The following is a 27,929-nucleotide window of genomic DNA, read 5'->3' as shown; positions in this document are numbered from 1 at the left end:
CCACATGAGACCTTCAGATGCTGTGCTCCCAGAGACCACTTCTGTCCCCAGATCGGCCACATTTCCACATTTCAAGGAAGAGGCACTGAGTTCTGCCGTGCCATAGATCCGGGACACAGAGGGCCGGGTTGGGGGTGAGGGGGGTACCAACTTCAGGAGGTGACAGGAGGGCTGTTTATGACCCCTATGCCATGTGCAGAGATGCATGTTGGACTCGCGTGTGGCTGTAGTCACGTGTGATTTATGGCTCACTCGTGTATAGTGATTCACATGGATGATTCACAATTAGAAATGCTGGTGCCCTGTACCCAGTTCTGACTGAGAGAGAGGAGGAAAGGTTTTCTGGGAGGCTGGGGAGTGGGCGGACAAGGGCCCGAGGGCATCAGTTGGCTTCTGACCAGGAACAGATCAATGTCCCAATCATGCAGGCGTCACCTAATGCCTGTCTCCCTCTGGCATCTGGTCCCTCCCTTCCCAGTAGGACCTGGGCTCCTGATAGCTATCTGGGTGAACCTGGTCCTGCCAGTCAGAGGGACCGGTTTTGCCAGAGGCGAACAAGCAACTAGTAGGGAGAAAGGCTGTGGGCGGGAAGAGCCAGCCCGCAGCTAGCAAGGACAGAGTGCTTCTAGAGACAGAGAGCCAGCGAGTGGGCCCTAGAGCATCCCAGAGAGAGCTGGGCTTTCCCTCAAAGGCCCATCCTGCCCACCAGGGCCTGCGGTTCAGCAGCAGGAGCTCAGCCCTGCCTGGTCTGTGGCTGACCTCCTCCAGGCCAGCTGCTGGGGCATCCCTTCTCTCCCACCATGGCCCTGTACCGCGTGTGTGTGACCACTGGTCCCTACCTGATGGCTGGCACACTGGACAACATTTTTGTCACACTGGTGGGCACATGTGGTGAAAGCCCCAAGCAGCGACTGGATCGCATGGGCAGGGACTTCGCCTCTGGATCGGTGAGTAGAGGAGAGAGGGAGGCGGCGGCCCTGAGGGCCACCAGGTGCAGGGAATCCTGAAGGAGGGGAGGATCTTTCCCCTCAAGGCTCATCAAATCCTGCAGAGCTCAGGATGGTCCCCTTTCTGGTCCCTGCCTTTCCTGGGAATCATAAACCCTACCCAGGCAGGGCTGTGAAGGAGGAGCCCTGGACAGGGGCTCCAGAGAATTCCACTGACTTCCTAGCTCCTTCTCCAATAACTGAAGGTGGGCTTTGGGGAAGCTGCTTGCCCCTTCTGAGCTTGGGTTTCCTCTTCTCCAGAGGAGTCTACCTGCCTCTGTTGGTGGGTGGCCGACATCAGGTGGGGGCTCGAAGGAGGCTCGGGAGAGCCAGAATGCACCCTGTTCACACAGGGCTCCTGCAGCAGCTTCTGCCAGATGAAGGATACCTTTTTGTAAATTCACGCCAAGGCACTGCATGGGGTACAGCCAGCTTGAGTGCACATGTCAGGGGAGGCAGAGGTGTAGAAGGCGCAGGTGTAGGTGCACTTTTCAAGGTGCAGGACAACTTTGGCTGTTCCTTGCCTCTCACCGGCTTGCTCTCTTGCCCCCACCCTAGGTGCAGAAGTATAAGGTGCGCTGTTCAGAGGAGCTGGGTGAGCTCTTAATGCTGCGGCTCCACAAAGAGCGCTATGCGTTCTTCCCCCAGGACTCCTGGTACTGCAGCTGCATCTGCGTCACTGCCCCCGATGGTACCCTTTCCCACTTCCCCTGCTACCAGTGGATGGAGGGCTACTGCACCATCGAGCTTCGACCAGGAACAGGTGTGGCAGAGGCAGGGGCTGGCCTGGGCTTCAGAAGCATCTGCTGGGACCAGGCACAGCAGAGGTGGTGGGGGTGTGTGTGGGGGGTGGCTCTCACAGAGCCCAGGGCGTAAAGAGTAGGGCTGGAGTTAGGGTAACTGCAACTCAGGGATCCCAAGTAGGTGCTTTCTGAAAATTCAAGCCTTGAACACCCTGAAATGCAGGCACTTTCTGGGCAGTATGTACCCCTCTGGAGACACACTCAGTCTAGGTGTGCACTCTCACATACACTCATACCACTCAGAGTCACATGCACAGAAACACACAGAGATGGCAGTATGCTCACCACTGTCACCCTGCTCCCTCCCCAGAGTCAATTCCTCTGAGAGGAGTTAATCTGCAAGTGGAGTTACTGAATTTTAACTTGGGAGAAGCCCTGAATGTTTACAGAATTTAACTGGACAGACCCTGGCCCACTAGTACTGGCTTTCCTGCTGTGGATGAAGTTCTGTGAGGTGCTGTTCAGGTTCTTTCTTGAATTTGGGTGGGGGGCTTTGAAGGATGCTGGACTGAAGCTATTTCAGCCTCTGGCCACACACACCCCCTGCCCCCACACACACATCTCCTGAGACTGGCAAGACTAGGGTGAGTCTGAGTGTGGAGACGAATCTTAGGGCTGAGAGATGATGTCAGGTCAGGTGAGCTGAGTGAACATTACCCTTGCTGACACTGAGTTCCTCACAGGCTGCACTCCAAACCCCTATCTGTCACCACAACACATCCACCCGTCACTTCACAAAACATGTTTGTTCACCAGTCCTGTGGCAAGCGTGCATTTTGTGCATGGTGCCAGGCACCATGCTGGATGCGGGGAATACAAAAAATGAATACCATGTGACTTTTGCTCCCAAGGAGTTTGTAGTCTTGAAAAGGAGACACACATGCAAACAATTAGGGAGTTGTTATAATCTGGGGTTAAGGGTGTCCCAAACCCTTTCTACTGATGAATGCACAAAGAATGGGGGACAACTGTGTCCCTGAGGGATTGGGTTCAAGGGTTGGGGGGTTCAGGAAAGGCATGCTGGAGGAGGTGTCATTTGAAAAGAGACTTACCAATGAGTAATCTTCATTACCCACAGCAAGAACTATTTGTCAGGACTCCCTTCCCCTCCTTCTGGATCACAGGAAACGGGAACTCCAGGCCCGACAGGAATGCTACCGGTGAGGGTGGCCTAATTTGACTTCCTTCCCATCTTACTCTGACCTGATCCTTAATCAGACTGTTACTAACTCTAACCTCAGTTCCAACTTTGGGGGCCCAACTCTGATCACCACCCTCATTTAAACCTCAATCTAATGCTGACCCTGAGTCCAGGCCCACAACACCAGTACTGATAATTGTCCCCAAGACCATCAATGGATCCACACTCAACCCCCAGCTGTCCTTGATGTGACCCAGATACCAGACATGACCTTAGGATTGACCAACTTCAGCCCATCCTGAGCCTCACCCCCAAACGAGCATGATCTTGATCTCAACACAAACCCAACTCTAAACCAGTTTGGATATTCATGCCATCCTCAAATGCTACCCAGATCTGAAGCCCAGTGTCTTTAGGGAAAAAAACAACCATACCTGCTCAGACAGTGGGTGGTTTCTGGGAATTTTAATTTAAAGTTGTGTCTTTAAAAGCTAAGGCTTCTGTTTACCCTAAGCTTCACTTGCCACTTCAATCTCTTTCCCTTGGAAGCTGGAAAGTCTACGCCCCTGGCTTTCCCCGCATTATAGATGTCAGCAGCTTTGAGGAGATGGAGTCAGATAAGAAATTTGCCTTGACCAAGACAGCGCCTTGTGCAGGCCCAGGTGACAGGTGAGAAGGCACTGAGAGTTGGGGAAGAAGCTGGAAGGGCATGAAGTGAAGGGTCTGCTGTGAGGACCGGGCTGGGCAGCTTGGGAGTCATGGTCTGTGACAGATGCAGTTTAATTCAAGTGTCTGGAGCAGAATGGGTGGGGATGGCCCCAGCAGTCTGGCAGAGAGGAGAGGAAAGGGCAGGGGAGGTGCCTGGAGTGAGCAGAGGCCTGGGGACTCTCTGGGAGGAGAGAGGGGAGGAATAAAGGGGAATGGGCTGCAGGTCCCTCTGATTGGTTTCTGCCCTTCTGCTTCCCTGCTCCCCAGCAGTGGGAATCGGTACCTGCCTGGCTTCCCCATGAAAATTGACATCCCCTCCTTGCTGCACATGGAGCCCAATATCCGCTATTCCGCCACCAAGACGACCTCGCTGCTCTTCAACGCCATCCCCGCGTGAGGCCACTGCCATCTCCGCACTCCTGCTCCCTCGCCCTTCTGCCCCTGTCCCTTTGATGGATCACATCCACATCTCTGCCCCTGTCTCCCCTCCATCCACCCACCCCCAGTCTCTCCTTCACCTCCCCCTGCCCCGCCCCATCTCCACTCTCTTTTTAAGCAACTCTTCTCTAGCTCCCCATCATCACCTCTTTGCTCTTAAACTCTCCTTCTCTTTCCAGTCCTCAAACCAATAGAATTAATTGAGCACTTACTCTGAGGAGAGCACGGTCCCAGTCACTGCTGGTGGGACCAGGCTGAGCAGGAGAGGGCCAGTCTTTAAGATTTAAGGAGGGCTAATTCATTTCAATGTATGACAAAAACTACTGTAATGATGTAAAGTAATTAGCCTCCAACTAATAAAAATAAATGGGGAAAAAAAAAAAAAGATTTAAGGAGGTGGTCAGGACACTTCAGGTTCAATTTCCTGGCCAATACTTTGTAGCTTTATGACCTTGATTTTCACATAGCCTCTAAACGGTTTTCTCATTTACGACAATAATATTCATACCGACTTCATAGGTGTGGGGGAAGACTTTAGAGAGCTAACATCCAGGGAACGTCCCTGGTGGTTCAGTGGTTAAGACTCTATGCTTCCCCTGCAGGGGGCACAGGTTTGATTCCTGTCAGGAAACTAAGATCTTGAAGGCTGCCCAGTGTAGCCAAAAAAAAAAAAAAAAAAAAAGCTAATATCCAGCATAAAAAGTTGTAGTATTAGGATACAGTCTTGGTTGTGATGGACTCACGGGCTCCCCTGGGGAGATGTATGTGCAAGGCAGTTAATTAATATTGGTGGGGTCATGGGCAGCTCAAGTCTGAGGTTCTGAGTGTGATATGGCTGAAGGGGGTCCAGTTGACATCTGGTCCTGACAGGAGCAGGGGTCGGGAGGTGGTTGCTGGGAGACATATGGGATTGAAGCTTTGGGCTGGGAGAGAAGAAAGGAGATGGGGAATGGGTGGGTCCTGGGCAGACCCAGGTCCTTCTATGGGGCTCAGCCACCTGCTACCTGCTGCATCAGGAGGCCCAGAGGAGGCCACGGCAAGGAGCTGGATCCTCATGTTCTGGGCTTCAGTGCCACAGCTGTTCTTCTGGAGAAGAACTAGTGGGAGGGGATGTAGGGGTGAGGAGGGGTATGGAGCTTGAGTGTGTCCACAGGCAGACACAAGGGGGCTTGGGCTTCAGGACAAGGACCTGCTGAGAGGCCCCGGCAGGACTAAGGAGAGTCTCAGTAGCTAGCATCACCTGAGCTGGTCCCCAGATGGAAATGTGGGTCGAGGCAGGGGAGGGCCCAGGAGACCATGTGGACTGCCGGTATGGGGCTCAGAGAAGGTCCAGTGGGAAGAGGAGTTGGCATTTGGCAGCCTCTGGTCATTTATGGAGGAGAGGGAGTCACTGGGCTTTAGTGTGGCGTGACTGCAGGGTGCCCTAAAGGATGTGAGTGGCAGGCCTTGGAAAAGGAAGTCCTTTTCTTTGTCCTCTCTTGCCTCCTCAGCCTCTGCTTTAATGACCATACTCCTGTTGAGTTTTCCCCATCCCCTAGGTTCTTAGCAGGCAGCCACTCAGCACACGCTCGCGGAAGGAGTGAGTGGCTCCTTACTGAGCACGTAGGAACCTGTCCCTGGGCTTGTCAGGTCACTATTGCCCCCTTGCCCCCATGCCTTCTCCAGGTGCCCACACTCTTTATGACACATCCGCCTCCTTCCACAGCTTACTTTACTGACCGACTGCCACAAACCTGCCTGTCCTCCGTTCCATTCCCTTCCATTTGACTTGGCCTAGCTAGTGAGTGATTATTACAAACTGGGTATGTCAGGGCAACACAGCCCAGTCCTGGCCATAAGGAGCCCACAGTATAAGAGGAGTTTATTTGAGTAGTGACATAATGAAGGGTTCACAATATAACGAAAGAAGTAGTGGGTATTTTTTGAAAGATACACCAAGGTGTGTGTTTGGGGGGGTGATCAGACAATGCTTCATGAAGGACTTTGCATCTAAGATGCACACAGAAGAACATGTAGGCTTGATATGAGGTGGAGATGTAGGAGATGGTTCTCTAGGAGAGGCACAGCTTAACAAGCCCTGGACAGGGGAGAAAGCAGACTTCATTTCAAGCATTTTTTTTCTTCTGATTATCAAGTAATACATGCTCATTGTAAAAAAAAAAAAACCACCAAAAACTCAGTACCAACATCCACAAAGTGAAAAGTATGGCCTGCAGGCTGGCAAGCCCATTTTTACCAGTTCAGTGTACAAAGTATATCTCTGGCTATGTTTAATAAGAAGGCTGTGGTGGGCCTTGGTAAGTGCACACGGTGGGGAAAAAAGCTAGAAAGGTTGTAGAAATCAGCTGGTGGGGAGTTGCCAGGGCAGCCTGAGCAGCTAGGGCTTCGTCATGTGGGCAGAGGGGAGCCAGTGAAGGTCTATGATAAGATGAGAGCTTGGAGAAAGCATGATGAAACACCAATGAAGATAACTGGTCTGCACTATGTGTGCCATCTTTGCGCACACATGTGGAGTACCCTTACAAAGCCTCAACTAGCCTCTAGACTTGTCTCCCACGTGGACCGTTAGGCACCTCTGCTCTGGTCTTTGACCTTGTCAAATTCCTCCAGGGCTCTAGGCTGGGGGCACAGTGCCCATGGCAGCCCTCAGCCCCCAGCCCCATTTCCCCTCCCACAGATCCTTGGGCATGAAGCTTCGAGGGTTGCTGGACCGCAAGGGCTCCTGGAAAAAGCTGGATGACATCCGGAATATCATGCGTTGCCACAAGACCCTCACTTCAGGTGTGCAGAGCCAGGAGGAGAGGTCCATTCTCCACTGGACCCTGTACTCAGGCTCCTCTGCCTCATGCTGGGAGAAAGCTGAATTCTAGTTGCAGAGGGGCTGTGGGGTTCCAGTGGGCAGGGCTCCTGACTTCACTGGGGGCACTCTCCCAGACTCCCCTCAGGAACCCATCTCTCCTTCCTCTGGGTGGGGACAAGAATAGGCAAGTGGGGATGGAGCGGGGGTCAAGGGTCACTTAGGGAGTCCTGATCCTGGTCAGGTGCACTCATCTCTCTTCCCCTACCCCTGCCATCAAGAGGTTTGGACTTTGGGGCCAGACATATGTTTGTGTCTGCCACCCAACTAAGCGAGTAGCGAGTCACTCTGCCTCTTAGAGTCCCATGTTAAACTGAAGGTATAAATTACACCTACTCATAGGACTGCTGGGAGGAAAGGTTAAACCATAGTGATGAGCAAAGTGCTGGGCTGAGCAGGATCTAGTGAAGTGATTTCAGCCCAACTGGCCCCCTCTCGTCCCCCAGAGTATGTCAGAGAGCACTGGTGTGAAGACCAGTTCTTCGGGTACCAGTACCTGAATGGCGTCAACCCAGTCATGCTCCACTGCCTCTCCAGCTTGCCCAGCAAGCTGCCGATCACCAGCGACATGGTGGCTCCCTCACTGGGACCAGGCACCTGCCTGCAGACAGAGTTAGAGGTGGGTAAGCTGCCAGTAGGGAGAAGGGACGGGTGTGGAGGGTACGGGTGGGATGGCTGCATCCAGCCTGCAGGCCTCATCCCCAGCCCGGCACCTTTTAAGCAGAACAGTTATGGGTAAGGTGCAGATGGGCCTCAGGCTTGAGGCATGAGATGGGGCCTGGCGAACTGGTATGCATGAATGTGACAGCTTGGAGGAGGATGCCCTGCCCCTGTTCTGGGGCCTCCAAGATCCCAGGTGCTGAGGCCCAAAGAAAGCCATTTTAGGACAGGCCAAAGGCAATACCACTAGACAGAGCAAGGACAATCTTGGAGAACTAGGAACTCTGCGGGTGTGGGAGAAGATGATGACCCACCCAGTCTCTGATCTTGACCCAGTCAAGCTCTCAGGCATCCTCCAGAAGGCTGGAGTTGTGGTTGGCAAATTCTCTTCCTGTGTTGATTTTATTGATATTGAATACACTCAAGTCATCTGAGTTGAGAGAAGAGGAAGGACCAGGGATGGGGAGAAGAGGAGAGGATGCTGGCTTGTCCAAGAGGCTGGGAAGCCAGGTGAGAGGTTGCACAAGGAAGGATTCAGCTGGACCTCATTCCGGACATGCTGGGAAGGCTGAGGTTCCCAACACTGGCCTTTAGTGGAGGCACCAAGCGTCACTGAGGCCCAGGCTGGAGTGGGAGTGGACAGAGGACAGAGAGGGAAGCAGAGCCGGGTGCGGAGGGCACTCTAAGGCTCTGTGCAACTTCCCCAGAGGGGCAACATCTTCCTAGCGGACTACTGGATCCTGGAGGAGGTCCCTGTCCACTGCATAAACGGCCGCCCCCAGTATGTGGCTGCCCCGCTCTGCCTGTTGTGGCTCAACCCCCAGGGGGCCCTGGTGCCCTTGGCCATCCAGGTGAGTCTGCGGCCGGCTTTGAGGGGGTGTGGACCAGGCTTCGGGGAACGCGGCCTCAGGGGGCACCTATCAGTTTAAAGCCTCACCCTCTTATTCCTCGATGCAGCTCTGCCAGACCCCTGGGCCCGACAGCCCCATCTTCCTGCCCACTGACACCGACTGGGACTGGCTGCTGGCGAAGACATGGGTGCGCAACTCTGAGTTCCTAGTGCACGAGAACAACACGCACTTTTTGTGCACACATTTGCTGTGCGAGGCCTTCGCCATGGCCACGCTGCGTCAGCTGCCTCTCTGCCATCCTATCTACAAGGTCTGGGTGACCCTTGGGTGGGGGGAGGGCCACAGTGGCCTTCTCCCTGACCTTCGGTTCTTGTGACTTCATCCCACTCGCAGCTTCTGCTTCCCCACACTCGCTACACATTGCAGGTGAACACCATCGCCCGTGCTACGCTGCTCAACCCTGAGGGCCTTGTGGACAAGGTGCGGCCTCTACCCAGCCCTTCCCCGGGGCTCCGCCCCCGAGGGCACCTTGCCCCGCCCACAAACCCTGTGGGACCGCCAATCCCTTTCCCCATTCCCGGCCCACCCCTTTCCACAAGCCCCGCCCCTCTCCACAAGTCTCCTACCTGCCCCCAACCTCGTATCCCTCCCTCCAATCCACTCCACCCGCCCCTCCTCATCAGGCTCCGACTCCAAAGGCTCCTGGAGGTGGGCAAGGCACCCCAGCCTGAGCACACCTGTCCGCTGACCCCGAGTTGGCGCTCCCCTCCCGGCTCGCCCGGGATTCAGTTCATTCTTCTAGTTACCAAACACCTAAGGATTAACTCCTACGCAGGCAGTAAGGCTGCAGCCTGTGCAGCCCACGTCCTGCCCTTATGGGTGTTTAATGCTTGGTCTTGGATGCTTGATTAACTGGAAAATTCCCTCTACTGAGTTTCTAGTCCCATCTCTGGGGTGGGGGTTAGGCCGGTCGCGGTGACCAGCTGTGTTGTGTCCTCAGGTCACGTCCATTGGGAGGCAGGGCCTCCTCTACCTCATGAGCACCGGTCTGGCCCACTTCACCTACACCAATTTCTGCCTTCCGGACAGCCTGCGGGCCCGCGGTGTCCTAGATATCCCCAACTACCATTACCGAGATGACGGCCTGAAGATCTGGGCAGCTATTGAGAGGTGTGGGCTTGGGGCCTGTGGCCAATCTGGCCCCACCAGGGCCTCCTGGCCAAGGGGACAGTGTGGATCCATGTGCTCATGTAGGCTGGGGCACTTGGTGCTTGGGGGTTTCCGGTGTTTTGAACCCAGCACGGGGCACTGCAAGGGTGAGAGTTGGGGGTTGGGGTTCCTCATGAAATGGCAGGTAGCTCTGGGCTGGGGAGGGCCTGGGCTGTGTGTGAATGTGGCAGAGGACGGGAAGGACATGGAGTCCTGAGAGGTCAGGGCAGAGGCAACAGCTCGGTGTTGGTGGGGCCTCCAGGTGGACAGGTCTTCCTTTCTCCCAGGTGGGGAGGGGAGGCCTCATGTCAGGCTCTCCTCAGCAACCATGACTCTGGAGTAGAGGTGAGATTTGAGGGAAGCTTGGGCACTGTAGTTCCAACTGAATATGGGGTTCCCCACTGAACCTCCATGGACTCGCAGTGGACTCTGGGCAGCTAGCTCTCACTAGCCTGAGCAGCCTTGGGCCTTGATTTGGGGGCCAGCCTGAACCCAGGGTCACTGCTGGAGCAGGGACATCTTTTTTCTGCAGCTTCGTCTCAGAAATTGTGGGCTACTATTACACCAGTGACGCGTCTGTGCAGCAGGATTCAGAGCTGCAGGCCTGGGTCGGAGAGATTTTTGCTCAGGCGTTCCTGGGCCGGGAAAGCTCAGGTATCCCCTCCCCGTCCCCCCAACCACAGACTCAATGACCCGCTGTCCCCCTTGGCCCCACCAGGCCCCCAGTTCTTATTCACTGAGCAGCCTTTGAAGCACATGCCATCATTAGCCCCACTGAATAGATAAGGCACAGGCATAGAGAAGGCCACACTGGCAGTTAGTGGCAAAAGCAGGGTCCAGAGCCAGCTCCCAGCATCTCTGGAGTCCTTGCTTTCAGCCACTACATGGTCCCTGCTTGACCTCTGCCACCCATTCACCTTCACTTGCTGAGATCTGGGGATGTGTCGCTTTGTGGTAGAAGCCATCTCCAGCCTCCAGCACTAAGGATTCTGGAACTCTCTGTCATACCCTCTTATGCCTATCCTGCCAGGTGGCCCCTCCAGCCACCAACCTGTCTCACTTGTGGCTTTTTCATGGAGTAGCTTGGTGCAGCTGCTGCCCGATTCCTCCTTACTGACACCTGTCACCTGTCCCTGGCTTTCCCCTCTCTTTTGACACTGCCTGAGAGGCTTCTGAGACCCAGCCGACACCAGTCCTCTTAGGCCTCCTTTGCTTAACCTAAGTGCAAGCAGATGCCCCCGACTGCCCTCCCCTCCTTAAAGTCTTCCCTTTGCTCCAGGGAGGGTGTGACTTTCTGACCTCCTCTTTCTTTCAGGGCTTCTGCCGCTTCCTGATCCTGATTCCAGCTCTGGTTTGTCCTGGGTCTCTGTCTCCTCTTGCTCTACCCCTCCCTAACAGAATGATCCTTTCTCCTGTTTCTCCTCTGTAGCTGATTCCAGACTTGGAAATCCCCCCTTCCCCATTCCCTGAGGAAACTTTCCTTGTTGGCTGCCTCACTGTCACTCTTGAGACCAGCACATGAAAATTACAAGTCATGCTCTGTAGAAGGACTTCTGGCCTCATTTGGGTTATACATGCCATTGCTACTCTTCACAGCCTACCTCCCTGGTGCCAGTGTATGACAGTCTGTATTTCAGGCACTGTAAAGTGCAGACAAGGCATCTCTATCTGGGTGAGTGGAAGAAAATGCAAGTCTCAAAGTGCTACAAATGTCCAGCCTCTAGTTCCCCCAGCCGGAGGGAGGGAGACTCTCACTGCCTGGGATATCTTTTCTTAGCAGGGGATGTAACTTTTAGCTGACTCAGCACTTCTGGTGGCCACCCAGAGCAATTCCTGCCTGGGGAAACCTGGGGAGGAGGTGTGGTCTCAGGTCACCAGGGAACAGAATGAACAGCTGTTGTAGTCCTACCTGTGAAGTGAAGTGAGGTGAAGTCACTCAGTCGTGTCTGACTCTGTGACCCCATGGACTGTAGCCCACCAGGCTCCGTCCATGGGATTTTCCAGGCAAGAATACTGGAGTGGGTTGCCATTTCCTTCTCCAGGAGATCATCCCCACCCAGAGATCGAACCTGGGTCTCCCGCTTTGTAGACAGACGCTTTACCTGTAGTGGGCTCCAAAGCATTTTTTTTTTTTTTTTTTGCCTAGTCCCTCGGGAATCTTATTTCCTTGATCAGGGATTGAAACTGTACCCCCTGCATTGAAAGTGTGGAGTCTTAACCACTGGACCACTAGGGAAGTTCCAGCTTTTTTTTTTCAAACAAAAGTAGAGAATATGATACTCTACTTTTATCCACCTAGATGCAGTTTACTCACCACCTTGATACAGTTCCTAACATCTTGCCATAATTGATTAAGTTGTTGCTTTTGTTTATTTATACATATTTCACATTTTACCTAATTAATATGCATCTCAAATTTTCTACACAATCACAATGCTGGCATCACATTTAACAAAATTGACAAGTAATCTCCAACATTACCCTCTTACTTGTCCCATTCTCCCTCAGTTGATCCCGTTGATTCTGGAGCCAGTCAAGGACCAAATGACATATGTGTTCATTTTGACTCTAAAGTCTCTTTTACTTTAGGTCAGCCGCCCTCTGCCCTTTTTAAAATCACATAAACATCTGACAAGAGCTATGGAAAGGCTAAGAACTAGCTGTTCTGCAGAATGTCTTGCCTTCCGAACTTATCTAATTGCTTCCCCACGTAGTCATTCCTCTACCCACTGTGTTGTCTGTCAACTGGAAGTAGTATCTAAAGGTTAAATGTCTGGGGCAAGAATGTTCTCCAGTGATACTGTGTTCTCTGCATTGCATCATACTGGGAGGTGTGCGATGTCAGGCTATCTATTAGTGAGGCCAAGCGTGATTTCTGGGTTAAGGTGGTGACAGCCAGACCTCTCTTGGATCCTTTGAAGAGCAGCCCCTCCCTGTGCTTTGCAAACCTACTGTTAATCAGGGAGCATCCTGATCCTGACTGCTTCTCCTCCAGGGGCAGCTGTTTTTCTCTTCAGGGTTATCTGTTTCCTATTCAAGACACAGAGTGGGATCAACTATCTTGTCTTTCTTTATTCAATTTGTCTCTGATTTGATACATCAGGACTTTCTTCAGATTGACAAACATCTCTTCCAACCGGCACAAACTTATACTACACTCATGTTTTCAGGTAAAATACACTCATTCATTAACCTCAGCATGCCTCTGGCTTCCACATTTCAAAGGGAAAAAATAATATGCGCTATAGAAGAATTCCCATATGTCGTCTGACTTTGCTTTTTTATTCTATCCACCATGAGCGGCACATTCGGAAAGTCCCCACACACTCCCAGGCAGACGGATACCCAGTCCTTCCTTCCAGCCTCTCCGTCTGCTCTGTTGCGACAGCCTCTTTCACAGCTGTCATCCTGACTCCAAGCCTTGGAGCCATCTTGACTCACGTTCCCTGATGTCTTCCTCTCTCCCGAAATCCAGTTAAGTGGCTAATGCTATTGTCCCCATCATTTCCCACTGTCACCACCCTAGTCAGTCCTCTCACTACTCCTGCAACAGTGGCAGCTGCCTCTCAACCTATCCCACCCCTCCCAGCTTCTCTGCTACTCACCTGATGCCAATTCGGCAGGGCCACCGCCCCAGTAATCCCCTGAAATAGTCCCCAGACACCACCCTGCCTAGCAAAGTGCTGTAGCCTCACATCCAATTAAGTCCCCTCCCTGTCCCCTCACCTTGCTTCTGACTTTGTGCCTGACCACTCTGGCTTCCTACCCTCTCGTGCATTCACTTCATTCAACCAGTAATATTTATTAAATACTGTTAATACTTATTAAGTATTGTTTCAGGTGCTGGGGTTTGGCAGTGAACATGACAGGCAAAAATCCTGGCCTTCACGAAGCTTAACATTCTTGTGGGGAGATATGGATAATAAACTAGCAAATAAAATAAATAAATAAATAAACTAGCAAATATGTCAAGTGGTTAAAAAGAAAAACAAAACAGCATCAGGGGATACAGCAGGTCGAGGTAGGGAGATTACTTCAGTTAGGAGGTCAGGGAAGGTCTCTTTTAGGAGGTGCTGTCTGCTAGAGACTGATGGAACGGAGAGAGCTAGTTCTGTGGATAACTGGGGCAAGAGTGTAGGGACAGAGGCGGAGTCAGTGCAGAGACCTCAGGTGGGAGCGTGCAGGCAGGTTTAAGAAATCAGCAGACCTGTGTAGCTGAGTAGAGTAGGTGAGAGGGAGAAAAATAGGGAAGGGAATGAAGACAGAGAAGGAATAAGAACCAGTTTAAGTAGGGCCATGGTGAGGTAAGTGAGGTGGGAAGCCCTTAACGCATTTTAGGTAGGGGTGGTATAACTGGATTTACTATTCTGAAGGATCACTTGATCTGGCTATTATGTGGAGAACAAACTGTCAGAGGCAAGGGTGGAAGCAGTCAGATTCATCCATCCATCCGATGGAGAAGGGGTGGTGTGGAGACTGGAGCTGATGGCACGAGGGTGGCTTCTGCAAGACTTTGCTGACATGTTCGGTGGGAGATAAGAAGGGGAGCGAGTGCACAGATTTTGGCTGGAGCAACTGAATGGAGAGCGCTGAAGTGGGCCCACTGGTGGCCACAGGGGACAGGTTTCAGTAATGTGCAAGGTAGGAAGTCAAGCTTGAGGTCTGGCAAGTGTCAGGTCTGAGACGCCTCATAGACACTCAGGCAGAGGTGTCAGCTAGCAGCTGCAGATTTATACCCACCAGCAAGTCCAGTGTGTAGGGGTGATGTGAACTTGGGAATCATCAGCCAGTGAGAGGTGGTGAAGGCCACAGTCTTGGATGAGACCAGTGAGATCAGAGAAAAGACAACCAAGGGCTGAGCCTGAAAATGCCTGCCTCTTTTTTTTTATCCGTTTGAAGCTCACCGCATTATTCTACCCAGGGAGGCCCCTTCTCTTCCTCCAGGAAAGCCTCCTCTGACCACCCAGCCCCGTTGCTGAACCTGCCATCTCCTCAAAGGGCTGAGCCCTGGCCTTAAACCTTCCTCTGCTTCCATCATTGTGGGCTTATAAGCAGCACCTTCTCTGACCATCTGTCTCTGCCACTAAACCCAACAGCGGATGAGATGATCTGCTCCTGGGTGCTTAGGCAAATCTTGGTGAATTGGGTAGAATTCTATGATTATGTACTAAAACAAGCTGCAGACAGAAGTGCTGTTCCCTTGAACCTGGCTCTTCTGCTGTGACCTCTGCTGGCTCGGCATTTTCTAGCCCTATCCCAGTCCCCCGCTTCAGAGACCACACCATGGTGATGACCATCTGTAACCTGGTGTGATGATCAGTCACTAAGTTGTGTCCAACTGTTTGCGACCCCATGGACTGTAGCCCACCAGGCTCCTCTGTCCATAGGATTTTTTCAGGCAAGAATACTGGAGTGGGTGGCCATTTCCTCCTCCACAGGATCTTCCTGACTCAGGGACCAAACCCTCATCTCCTGCATTGGTAGGAGGATTCTTGACCACTGAGCTGCCTGGGAAGCCCTATCCTTAACCTCAGCCCAATCCCAATACTAGTCTAAAGATGGTGGCAGCCACATGTTTAGTCTGCATTGCTCTCTCTCCTCCTGCAGCGAGCCCCAGTCCTGAGCTGCCCTCAGGAATCTGGTCCCTTCCATCCACACCCTCTTCCCTTCCCCTCACTCTTAGGCTTCCCACGCCAGCTGTGCACCCAGGGAGAGCTGGTGAAATTCCTCACTGCAATCATCTTCAACTGCTCTGCCCAACATGCCGCTGTCAACAGTGGGCAGGTGAGGCTGCAGAGGGCGGGCCTGGGGGACATTGGGCCACGTAGGATTAGTCTCAGCAGTGGATGTGAGGCCAGAGTTCGGGCTGAGAGCATGGGAGGGTCAAGGCTGTGATGGGTTTATGGATAGGGCTGGGGTTGGAGTGGTGACTGGGTGGAGGGCAGCACTGGGGCTGAATGATGACTGGAGTAGAGCTCCAAGCTCGTAATGGTGACTCAAGTTGGGTTGTGGAGGGAGTAGCACTGAGGGGCTCCAGTTGTGGACAGGATGAGGCCAGGTGGAGCAGCAGGCCAACCCAAGGCTCATTTCTCGGGTGACCTCTTTATTCTGGGTCCTCCTCCCTCCTGGGTAACTCATGCCACCGAGTCCTGGAACACTGGGTAGGGGGATAACAAGGGGTGACCCAGGTTCCTGCCACCCTCTTCCTTGCTTCCCTTTTAAAGCCCCCCTTATTTCCCAACTGCAAGATCTAGGATGGTAGGGGCAGGAACAGGGATGTTGAGGAGGGAGATGGTCCTTCTTTTCTGGTCAACTGACTCAGTTGGGGTTGGGGGGTCTCCACAGCATGACTTTGGAGCCTGGATGCCCAATGCCCCGTCATCCATGAGGCAGCCCCCACCACAGACCAAGGGGACCACCACCCTGAAGAGTTTCCTGGACACCCTCCCGGAAGTGAATACCACTTGTAATAACATTCTCCTCTTCTGGTTGGTCAGCCAAGAGCCCAAGGATCAGGTGAGTGGTGGTGGTGGTGGTGGGGTGTCTGGGGCTGGGGGGAATTTGCAGGGCCTGGGTAGTGGAGGTGGTGGTGGCTGTCCAAGGGAGTTTGGGAGCCAACATCTGACATTTATGCTGAGTTGCCTTGAGTTCTTCAGTTTCTTCAGGAAATGATAGTTGGGCCCCAGAGACAAACTGAAGCAAATACCAGTTTAGTGGCTGGGTCACAACTTCCATCTAATTCACCAGTTTAACCAGTCTATCCACCTATCCGTCCATCTGTCCATCCAACCACTTACTCACCCATCAGTCACTCATCCATTCACCCAGACATCTGCCAGATCCCTCCCATATGTCAACACAGTGCTGGGCACCAGGAACATAACAACGAGTGAGAACTTTCTGCCTGCAAGAATCCTACGATCTACTTGAGGAGACACACAGGGAAAGAGAAAAGAGCACCACAGTGTTGTAGGAATCATTCATGAATTCCTCCATTCAGTCCTTACTTCTTGAGCACCTGCCAAGTGCCAGATACTGGTGGGCAGATATGAACCTTGATGTTGTACATAAGCTTACAGCCCAGTGACAGAGGTAAGGATGGGGCCTCACGGAACCCAATGAAGCCCAGGCAAACCTGGGAAGAGGCCTTGGAGGAAGTGACATCTAAGATAAAACCTTTGGGGCAGGGAGGTATTGGGCAGACAAAAGAGGGGCAGGGTTAGTTTCTAAGCAGAGGGAAGGACTTTACCAAGTGAAGCAAAGTGAAGGTGAGAGTCTGTTGGTGCATTTGCAGGAGCATAAACAGCCCAGTATGGCTGCAATTATTTGTTCAAAAGACAAATGGGAACCATTGAAGGGTTTAAGCCTGGGGTGACATGGCTGAATTTGTGTTTTTGCAAGGGCGCTTCTGTGGCTATGCAGATGGATGGGAAGGGTAATTTTAGAGGCAGGACCAACAGCAAGGAGGCTATTAGGCCAGGCCAGGGGAGCAGCCCTTGAATCACCAGTTACCATTATCTTCATTTACACACTGGGTCATCAGTCATGCCTCTGCCCTCTTGGTCTTGTCCCCAAGCTCTCTGCGGTGATATCCTCATTTCTCACGCTTGACTCCATTTGGCACGAATATTTTATTTCCCTAACAAGATTCAACTTATCATCTCATCACCTGGGAATGCAGGAACTAGTCCCCAGATGCTGCTCCTCTCTGGTCTCACTTCCCAAGGATTTGGAGACATACATTTCAGTCATTGCAAAGGAAAAACACTGTTTTGTTTTGTTTTTTTGTCTACTCACACAACACTACATTACTACTCTCAATACTCTCCCTCAATATTTCCAGCCACCAAATGTGTAGGGGTGGTTCCCACACCAAGCAGTTCTTCAGCATCAGTTGGGTGTCCTCTATGCTAGTTCCTCAGTCGTGTCTGACTCTTTGCGACCCCATGTACTGTAGCCCACCAGGCTCCACTGTCCATGGGGATTCTCCAGGCAAGAATACAGGAGTGGGTTGCCATTCCCTTCTCCAGGGGATCTTCCCAACCCGGGTCTCCCGCACTGCAGGCAGATTCTCCCAGCACATCCACATGGGTGTCAATGTGGGTCTAGGCCAACAGGGAAGCCCCTGATGAAATCTAACAACTGTCCTCTAATTGAGCTCAATTCTGACACTGTCCCCCTGGAGAGGTGTCAGATCTCACAGGTAAAGGACTCAGTCCCACAAAACTGCTCCTCCACTCCACCCGCCTCACCCCCTTCAGGTGACAACTGCAAGTTCCAGCTTATCATCTGAGTTTCTGACCAACCCCTCCTCAGTTTTGATCATTTGCTGAGAACAGCTCACAGAGCTCAGGAAAATATTTACTTACTAGATGACTGGCTCATGCTGAAAGGACACAACTCAACAATGACCAGATGGAGGCACTCCAGAGAGCGAGGAGTGTGGGAAAGGGCGTGGAGTTCCCATGCCTCTCTAGGCTCTCTCCCAGCACCTCCACATGGGTGTCAACCTGGAAGCTCTCCAAACTCGTACATGAGGGATTTTTACGGAGGCTTCATTACCTAGACATGATTGATTAAATTATTGGCCACTGGGGATTAATTCAACCTTCAGTTCCTCCCCCCTCTCCAGAGGCTGGGGGGTGAGACTGCAAGTTCTAACCTAATCACAAGGTTGATCCCTCTGGCAACCAGCCTCCAACCCCAGGGAATTTCCAGAAGTCCTGGTTAACAGAAACTCAGGTGGGGTTGAAAAGGGCTTATTTTGAATAACAAAAGACACCTTTAACACTCTATCACTATGAAGTTATAAGGGCATTAAGAGCTCTGTGCTAGAAACACAAAACCAAATATATTTTTCTTATTATAAGTCACAAAATCACACTGGAAAGGGAGGAGTACACAAGAGGATGAGGGTGGAGAGTTCCCTTTCTCATAAGCCAGTGGGAAACCTAACCAGGAAAGTCATAATGAAAACAACAATAATATATAGCACCTATCACTTCCTGAGGATCTATCATGTGTCAGTCATTAAATCAGGTATCTTATGTGCACTATTTCAAGATACAAAATAAATAAGTAGCTATATTTAAAAGGCTTAATATAGTGACTGGCATATAAGTGTTCAATAAATGGTAGCTCCATTTTACAAGGGAGAAAAATGAGGTTCAGAGACACCAAGCAGTTTGCCCAAGGTCACAGCTAGTAATTAGGCACTGAACCCAGTCATTCATATTTCTGTGCTTTGCTTTATCAATAGTGACACTATAGTTTCAGAAATTAGATATTGATCTGGTAAATAAGACATAAAACTGATTCTTTGAAAAGACCAATAAAGAAACCAGAGATAATTCAAATCAAGAAAAACATTAACATAAATGTACAACATCAGGAATAGAAAAGGTATGTGAAGAATGGAAAAATTAGAAGAAAATACTACTTATAGTTTTATGCAAACAAATTTGGAAACCTAGATGAAATAAGTAAAATTTTTAGGAAAACTTGAAAAACCCAAAGCAAACAAAAAAACCCAAAATACCAGAAGAGGTGAAAACCATACATAAATGAAAAGGGTTGTAAAGGATCTGATCCCTCTCCTTGTAAAGGGAGATTTTATTAAACCTTCAAGGAACAATTCCTAAATCATTCACACTTCTTGAAAGTATATAAAAAAGTAGAAGCTTCCTAAATCATTTTACTGGTAACCCTGATACCAGTGCCTGGCAAGGGCAGTGCTCTTAAGAAAAGAGAAGTGAGTCCCAGGTAGAGGGTTCTAGTCCCAGATCCACATTTCCCACCTATGTGACCTTGGATATGTAGTCAGGCCTCTCTAAGCCTCAGTTTCTTGATCTGTAAAGTGGGAATGATGAAGTACCTGTCTTACTGGATTGTCCTGTTGTGATGGTCCATGTAAAGCCCTTGCAACATGTCCACTGTAATTAAGAAAATAAAATTATAAACTCATTCCACTTAGCTACAACAATCTTAAAAATATATCATTAGTCAATGAAAGCCAATAGTATATAGTAAAACAATAATTCATCATGATGAAGTATAGTTTAACTTAGGAATGAAAGGTTGGTTCAGCCTGATGAAATCTAATAATATCCATCATTACATCAGTAAAGAGACACACCATGTAATCATCTCAATCAATACATGCTGAAAAAGTGTTTGATAAATGAGAATAGCCATCACTAATAAAAACTCAGTATAAGATGAAACTCCCTTATGGAGTTTTGATATTTCAGAAAAGAAAACACTGGCCTTATGTTGAAACAATATAGGTCATTAAAGTCAGAGAGGAGAAAACAAGGCTGTGATTTAACAGTTTCAAGAGGCTCTGCTGGTGCAATAAAACAAGGCAAAGAATTTTTTAAACATCAGGATTGTTGGCAACACTTTTATTATGTGAGCAGTGTGTGCTGGTTAAGAGGTTGGATCCAGGAACCCTGATGGTGAACTGGTTGTGTACTGTGGTCAAGACCAGAAGGGCAGTCCTGTTCTGCCGCAGGGTGGGACTGACTTCAGTTCTTTGCGCTATTTCTGAATAGAGGTTGGCTAGGCTGGAAAGCATGAGTGTATGATGACACTGGCAACGGTGGCTGACTGGGAGACGCCTCAGAACTGATTGTCTTCAGGGGTTGCCTTTTGTGTATTCTTGGGCATATCTGGTAGGATGTTTATGTTGATTTCAGTAGTGTTACGGACGTGGTTATGTTTCATTCATAAAGCAGTGGCCCAGGCACAGGAAGGGACCTTTTTAGGGATCGGTGGGCTGCTCTGCGCAGGTGGCTGGAATGGTGGTTCCGGGGTTTCAAGGGTTTGCGTTTACAGTGGCCGTGGCTGGGTGACGCCTGCCTTTAGAAGCCACCTTGACTGCATTTGTTGACAAATATGGCCCTCAACATCATCCTGACCCCACACCTGATTTTCTCCCAGCGGCCCCTGGGCACCTACCCGGACAAGCACTTTACAGAGGAGGCCCCGCGCCGGAGCATCGCTGTCTTCCAAAACCGCCTGGCTCAGATCTCGCGAGACATCCGGGAGCGGAACCGGGGCCTGGCGCTGCCCTACGCCTACCTGGATCCTCCCCTCATTGAGAACAGCGTTTCCATTTAACCCCCTCCTCTTAACCGCTAGCGCTAGCGTGAGGCGGGCCAGCTTCTCAGGATCCTCCAGTCCTCTCTGTCCTTGTTCTTGATCAGCCTGCACTTTCTCGACGCGTTTTGCACCCACGATGGTTCTAGCATCACATGAACTGGGCCCTGAACTGTGAGGGACCAGTCCGGGAGTGTCCGCGGTGAGAATCTGCTGACTGAAGTCAAACGCACAACAGGCCCTTCGAAAGGAAGGATCTCCATCATCCCATGTCCTCCTTCGGGCAGCCTCCTGTGAAAGCCTACCTATTCCCCATCTTCTATGAAAAACCTACCTCCTCCCATCAAGCCCAGCTTGGGACTCTGAACCCGCCTCCCCAGTCCTCTCTCATTCCAAAATACTTTCTCCTACTTCACCTCTTTGTTTCCACCTTCCTCCCATCCTAGGACCAACCCAATCCAACTTCTCCTTTGGCAGAACCTGGAAACTGGACAAGGAAGGATGTGTGCTCTGGATCTGCGTGTGGTCCACTTTGACCCCTGCATCTTTAGGGAGAGGATTAGAATTAGAGCCCAGCTTACCTGTACCTCTAACTGTAGTTCTCAGCACCAAGTTCCCTGGCTTGAGTGTGTGAGTGTGGAGTCTCTCTCCAACTCTTTCCTATCCCAACTATCATCCACCACCCACTTTCTGTCCTTAAGCCCAGAAACTTCAATAAAAATTAGTATGCATGCTAAGTCGCTTCAGTTGTGTCTGACTCTTTGGGACCCTATGAACTGTAGCCGACCAGGCTCCTCTGTCCATGGGGATTCTCTAAGTAACAATACTAGAGAATACTAGTGGGTTGCCATGCCCTCCTCCAGGAGATCCTCTCCACCCAGGAACTGAACCCATGTTTCTTACATTTCCTGCATTGGCAGGCTGGTTCTTTACCCCTAGCAACTGCTGGGAAGCCCCAAAATCTGTATACTTGGCTCCCATTTCATTTTTCTTTTTGTACCTGTGTGTATGTACATAGGTGGGGTATTCAGAGATTAGAGAAAGAAGGAGCCACAATGAGTCCCTAGCATAGCTGCTCTGGAGACAGGAAGCCTCCAAGCTCAACCCATTACCTAGCCAGGCCCTACATTCCTTCACCTCCCGGACAGAGTGTGTCATCCATCAGGAGGTGAAAGAGTATCTAGACTCAAGCTGCTGCTGCTGCTGCTGCTAAGTCGCTTCAGTTGAGTCTGACTCTGTGTGACCGCATAGACGGAAGCCCACCAGCGTCTCCCATCCCTGGGATTCTCCAGGCAGGAACAGTGGAGTGGGTTTAGCGACCCTGTGGACTGCAGCCCACCAGGCTCCTCCGTCCATGGCATTTTCCAGGCAAGAGCGCTGGAGTGCCATTGCCTTCTCCACTAGACTCAAGGGGTTGATAACAAAAAACAGGTATTAGGTATGGCTGAGTGATTTTGCTGTGTACCTGAAACTATCACAACATTGTTAACTGGCTGTTATTGCAATATAAAATAAAAAGTTAATAAAATACATCAGTTCAGTTCAGTCACTCAGTCGTGTCCATAAATAGCCTATAATTTTTTTCTCCATATTCCTGCTTCCCTAGACTTCACGTCTAGCCCCCCTCACCTCTTCTGCCTCCTGAGTCAAATTCTGCACCTGACCAAATCCTGGTCACAGTCTCTTTCTGGCCAGAGTCACAGTGTCTTTGGGGAGTGCGTGTGGGGCAGCATTTGGCTCTTCCAAAGACTGAATTTTTACTCCCTGCACCTGTGATGCTGGGAGAAGAGGATCCCCATGGCCTTGTGCATGAAGAGGTGTGTTTGGGGTTGTCTCACCAGATTTTGTTCACCTTTGAATAAAATCAAAGAATGAGAAATACCCAACGTCGCCACCTTGTGGCCAGAAGGACTGTGGCAAAGGCTGGGTGTGCCTACCTCTTAAAACTGGGCTTTGACTTAGAACAGTAGGACCAAGATACAGTGGAATGGTATCAGGGCACAGTCAGATGATTTTTTTGTGTGTGTGGCTGTGCCAGGTCTTAGTTGCAGCATGCGGAATTGTAGATCTACGTGGCAGTTTGTGGGATCTAGTTCCCTAACCAGGGATCGAATCCAAGCCCCACATTAGGAACACAGAGTCTTAGTCCCTGGACCACCAGGGAAGTCACAGGCAGCTTGTCTTTCCACGAGGATGGATGCTACTTGGTCTGCACCAAAATTAGCATTAGAAGACATGCCTCATCTGAAAAATGCCCTGAGCTGGAGAGGGTGGGACCAGGGAGGGTCATTGGAATCTGGTTCCCCAGAAAGCCAGCTTGGAGTGAGATTTATTGCGGAGACACACCTGACTACATGTAGGATTTTGTGTGGGCGAACACCTCTGGGGACAGGATGTAGGGAGGGGGCCCATGTAAAGCTCCTGTTTCGTCAGACAGGCGGCGGCCCCCCACCTTGCACTCTGGACCCTTTGTGCTTTTCCATCAGTCTGAAGGGCAGCTGGTATGTTATTAGGGGAAGCATCCAGCCCTCTTTCACCAGCTGGGTTTGAGCAAGTCCCTCAGCCTCAGTGGCCCAGATGTGTCAGATAAATGGGAGGGATGGGAAGACCAGGAAAGTCCCTTCCAGCATGAATGTTCTAGGATTTGCTTCCCTCGTGGCTCCTGTCTCCCTAGACACTCTGTGGGGGGTGTGGCTGTGAATTCCCCTGGCATGACCCCTACTTCAGCTGGCTTGTGGGGCAGACAAACAGCACATAAACAAATAAATCCTTTTAGATGGTTGTGAAAGCAGTCAGGAGATGAAACCTGGTGGTGGGTTAGCATGCCTGGGTCAAGGGGCACTAGGTGTGGTGGTCAGGGAACTGCAAGGGTCCTGAAGGGTGTGTGTTCAAGGCCAGAGCGGCTGGAATAGGTGACCCCAGGGAGGGGACAGAAGCTGGGTCATGCATGATCCTACAGTCTGCAGTTAAGTCTTTGGATTTGATTCTAAGGGCAAAACGGTTTTAAGTTCTGGCTTAAAGTAGGGATGTGACCTGACTTGATTTTTTTCCCTCTGTCTTGGGGGGGGTGGGGCTCCCAGGGTTGCTCCTCTACCTTGCAGGGCTCAGGGTGGGGTAAGGCGGTAGGGGGTGCCCCAGCAGAGAGGGCTCGGCTTCCTGTGTGGGTGGCTCATTGTGAGCCAACTCAGTGAGCTTGCATCCTTCCCAGGGGCCTCTTCTGCTCCCTGGGTCCAGCCCTGGTCAAGGAGAACCAGTTCTTCAGCCCAATGAGCACCTACCCAGAGTCATGCATCCTCATTTTGGTTGTAACTAGGGAGTGCCCCATCTATCTCCTTATGCCTAATCCCTTCCAGGTCCCTGGCCATGTCTGTATCCCCACCATCCCCATCTTCATCTGGTTCCCTTAAGAACTGAATTCCCACTCTAGACTTGAGCCCTGATCAAACCCAGAGCCACCACTCCTGCTTTTTTGGGGACCGAGGAACTGGCTGGGGGAGACCTGTTGGTAGTGGATTGTGATTTGGAGAATGGTGGTAGATCCCTCAGGTTTGTATGACACCCAAACTCTTCTACACCATCAGTTCCCTCCCCGTTCCCCCCATGTCCCTTCCCAGGTTACCCTCCTGGCTGCCTGGGGGCCCCTGCCTCCTTCCACGCCCCACAGAGTGACATTACTGTACCGCTGGATTAGAAAGTTAAGGCTGGGCTGCTTACACCTGCTCCTTTAGGACTTGGCATCCTAAGCCCCTGAGCCTCAATTCCCCGTCCGTGGCCCTACCCCTCAAGGAGCCTTAGCAGCCCCCTGGGGGCACAGTCTCAAGGGAAGAGGAGTAGCTAGAAGGCAGGTGAATGGGAAATTTTGCTTAGAGTTCGCATCTTAAGATGCATATTTGAATCATCAGGTTCCTAGCATCATCCAAGAGTCATCATGGTGGCTGAGTAGAGCCCAGGAGGGCGGGCCTGACAGGTACTGTGCCCAGGCAAATGAGATAGCCCTGCCAGTCACAGAGCACCGGCACATGACCTTCATCCCCAGGCTCTTCCTCGTCCTGCCTCCATCCCCTTAACCAGTCCCCCTGCTTCACATCACTTTCTACCCCTCACCTCATCCTTTCTGAATCTTCACACTAATTCTAACCCCATTCTTGATTCAGTTCCCACCCCTGATCTTGTCCGTATCACTAACCCATAGTTTGAGAGTCTCCCAGGTACTAGCTATTGTGCCTGGAGGTTGGGAGAAAACCAAATTATAGACATTCTACTCTAGTGGAAAAGACAGATATTCATCTAAGATGTTAACTACAGTGCTCTAGGAGCCATTAAGAGTTAAATTTGGTCTTTCTTTTTAATTTATTTATTTTTGATTGGAGGATAATTGCTTTACAGTGTTGTGTTGGTTTCTGCCACACATCAATATAAATCAGCAATACATATATACATGTCCCCTCCCTCTTGAACCTCCCTAAACTTGGCCTTTCTTGATGAAGCAATTATCAAGCTACAATCTAAAGGAAGAGGAAGCATTAACTAGGCCTAAGAGGGAACAGTGTGTGCAAAGTCCCTGTGGTTGGGAAGAGCTGCTTTCACATTATATCTTTACTCAAAAGCCCCCTTCTCAAAGAGCTCTTGCTTGGCTGTTGTTTAATCCTGTCTGACTCTTTCGAGATCCCATGTGCTGGAGATGGGAATACCAGACCACCTGACCTGCCTCTTGAGAAATCTGTATGCAGGTCAGGAAGCAACAGTTAGAATTGGACATGGAACAACAGACTGGTTCCAAATAGGAAAAGGAGTACGTTAAAGGCTGTATATTGTCACCCTGCTTATTTAACTTACATGCAGAGTACATCATGAGAAACCCTGGGCTGGATGAAGCACAAAATGGAATCAAGATTTCTGATAGAAATATCAATAACCTCAGATATGCATATGACACCACCCTTATGGCAGAAAGTGAAGAACTAAAGAGCCTCTTGATGAAAGTGAAAGAGGAGAGTGAAAAAGTTGGCTTAAAGCTCAACATTCAGAAAACTAAGATCATGGCATCTGGTCCCATCACTTCATGGCAAATAGATGGGGAAACAGTGGAAACAGTGGCAGATTTTATTTTTCTGGGCTCCAAAATCACTGCAGATGGTGACTGCAGCCATGAAATTAAAAGATGCTTACTCCTTGGAAGGAAAGGTATGACCAACCTAGATAGCATATTAAAAAGCAGAGACATTACTTTGCCAACAAAAGTCCGTCTTGTCAAGGCTATGGTTTTTCCAGTGGTCATGTATGGATGTGAGAGTTGGACTATAAAGAAAGCTGAGCACTGAAGAATTGATGCTTTTGAACTGTGATGTTGGAGAAGACCCTTGAGAGTCCCTTGGACTACAAGGAGATCCAACCAGTCCATCCTAAAGGAAATCAGTCCTGAATATTCATTGGAAGGACTGATGTTGAAGCTGAAACTCCAGTACTTTGGCCACCTGATGGGAAGAACTGACTCATTGGAAAAGACCCTGATGCTGGGAAAGATTGAAGGCAGGAGGAGAAGGGGACGACAGAGGATAAGATGGTTGGATGGCATTACCAACTCAATGGACATGAGTTTGAGTAAACTCTGGGAGTTGGTGATAAGACAAGGAGGCCTGGTGTGCTGTAGTCCATGGTGTGGTAAAGCGTCAGACACGACTGAGCGATTGAACTGACTGTGCTGGAGTGGGTTGCCATTTCCTTCTCCAGGGGATCTTCCCAACCAGGGATTGAACCTACATCTCCTGCATTGGCAGGTGGATTCTTTACCACTGAGCCACCAGGGAAGTCCTGATGTCTGGCTACTCTATAGCTAAAGTGTAGTCTTTTACACTTTATTATCTTTCCCTACTTTATAGTTTCTCTTCAGCTCTTATCACTCTTTAGCATAGTACTTGATTCACCTGGCTATTAGGTAAAATTGTCTGTTTCCTTTACTAGAATGTAAGCTCCAGGAAGGAAAGCAGGGATTTGTTTTGTGAAGCCCTAAAAATATATTGGAGGGGAATTTCCTGGTGGTTCAGTGGTTGAGAATCAGGGGACATAGTTTCAAAAGACTCCTGGTGTGAGGAGATCCCCACATGCCACAGGGCAAGTAAGCCTGAGTGCCACCACTCCTGAGCCTGTGTGCTGCAATTACTGAAGCCCGGAGTCCTAGAGCCCATGCTCTGCAACAAGAGAAGTCACTGAAATGAGAAGCCTGTGTACTGAAACAAAGAGCAACAGCCACTCACTGAACTAGAGAAAGCAACAAAGACCCAGAGCAGCCAAAAATAAATATATAAATGCATTGTAGGGAACACAGGAGGGGGCTCCATAGTGTCCGCTGGTGACTGAAGGAGAGGCACCTAGTCCTAGAAAGAAGAGAGAAAAGGGGGATGTGGTGGGGGATGAGATCCATGAAGGGGGCCCTGGGGGCCACGTGAAAGGATGATGTCATTGTCCCGAAGGTGAGAAGTTGCCACCACCAGGCTTGATCTGCTTGATCTGGAGTAGGAGGCAGTGTGAGGGGTTGATGTCTGTACTCTTATCCCAGAGCTACTCACTGGTCTGACTTTCATAAGAATTGCTAGTTGTTTTTTTTTTACTTTTTATTTTTTTCCTCATGACACAATAGTTGTTTTTAAATTAATTATTTATTTTATTTTTGTTTGCTGTGGGTTTTGTTGCATCAAGCAGGCTTTCTCTAGTTGCAGAGAGTGAGGGCTACTCTCTAGCTCTCATCAGGATGGCTTCTCTTGTTGTGGATCATGTGCTCTAGACTCGGGCTTCAGTAGTAGCAACTTGTGGGTCCGATTGTGGTGTAAGATTAGTTGCTCCGTGGCATATAGGATCTTCCTGGATCAGAGGCGGAACCCATGTCCCTTGCATTGGCGGGTGGATTCTTAACCAACAGACCACAAGGGAAGTGTCTAGCTTAATTCTTATGCCTCAAATTTCACTCCAACAGTCTTCTACATTTGTATTCAATCCCAATCCCTCTTTGTCTGATTGTGGCCCCATAGAAAGCCACAGATAACCCCCCTCTGATCCCTGACCCCTTCCTGGAGGCTGTGTCCCCAAGCTCTAGTTTCAACACCCATCACCCTGTGTATTGTGGGTTCTGGGCCCTGGGACAGAAGGATAGGCCAGCCTTCCTACTGTGGGCACTAACTG

The 27,929-nt window shown here is 50.5% G+C and overlaps 1 protein-coding gene and 1 long non-coding RNA gene across 2 annotated transcripts; one reads left to right on the top strand and one right to left on the bottom strand.

Moving 5' to 3' along the window:
- The first annotated feature begins 785 nt into the window (after window positions 1-785).
- ALOXE3 (arachidonate epidermal lipoxygenase 3) lies at window positions 786-21,490 on the top strand. The gene is made up of 15 exons (XM_020869131.2): window positions 786-947; window positions 1,545-1,749; window positions 2,868-2,949; window positions 3,480-3,599; window positions 3,906-4,031; window positions 6,754-6,857; window positions 7,380-7,552; window positions 8,301-8,444; window positions 8,551-8,754; window positions 8,838-8,924; window positions 9,445-9,614; window positions 10,186-10,307; window positions 15,337-15,437; window positions 15,999-16,169; window positions 20,595-21,490. The coding sequence occupies exons 1-15, from the start codon at window positions 801-803 to the stop codon at window positions 20,772-20,774; spliced, it is 2,136 nt and encodes a 711-aa protein (XP_020724790.2). The 5' UTR covers window positions 786-800; the 3' UTR covers window positions 20,775-21,490.
- LOC110121818 (uncharacterized) lies at window positions 5,914-20,698 on the bottom strand. Its single transcript, XR_002309049.2, has 4 exons — window positions 20,613-20,698; window positions 19,528-19,585; window positions 7,430-7,534; window positions 5,914-6,153 (listed from the first exon to the last, which is right to left on the bottom strand). It is a non-coding gene; the product is annotated as an uncharacterized lncRNA (long non-coding RNA).
- Window positions 21,491-27,929: the final 6,439 nt, after the last annotated feature.

Source organism: Odocoileus virginianus, chromosome 17 (genome assembly GCF_023699985.2).
Source record: "Odocoileus virginianus isolate 20LAN1187 ecotype Illinois chromosome 17, Ovbor_1.2, whole genome shotgun sequence".
In the NCBI taxonomy this organism is placed as follows: domain Eukaryota; kingdom Metazoa; phylum Chordata; class Mammalia; order Artiodactyla; family Cervidae; genus Odocoileus; species Odocoileus virginianus.
This window is presented reverse-complemented; position numbering and strand designations above follow the sequence as displayed.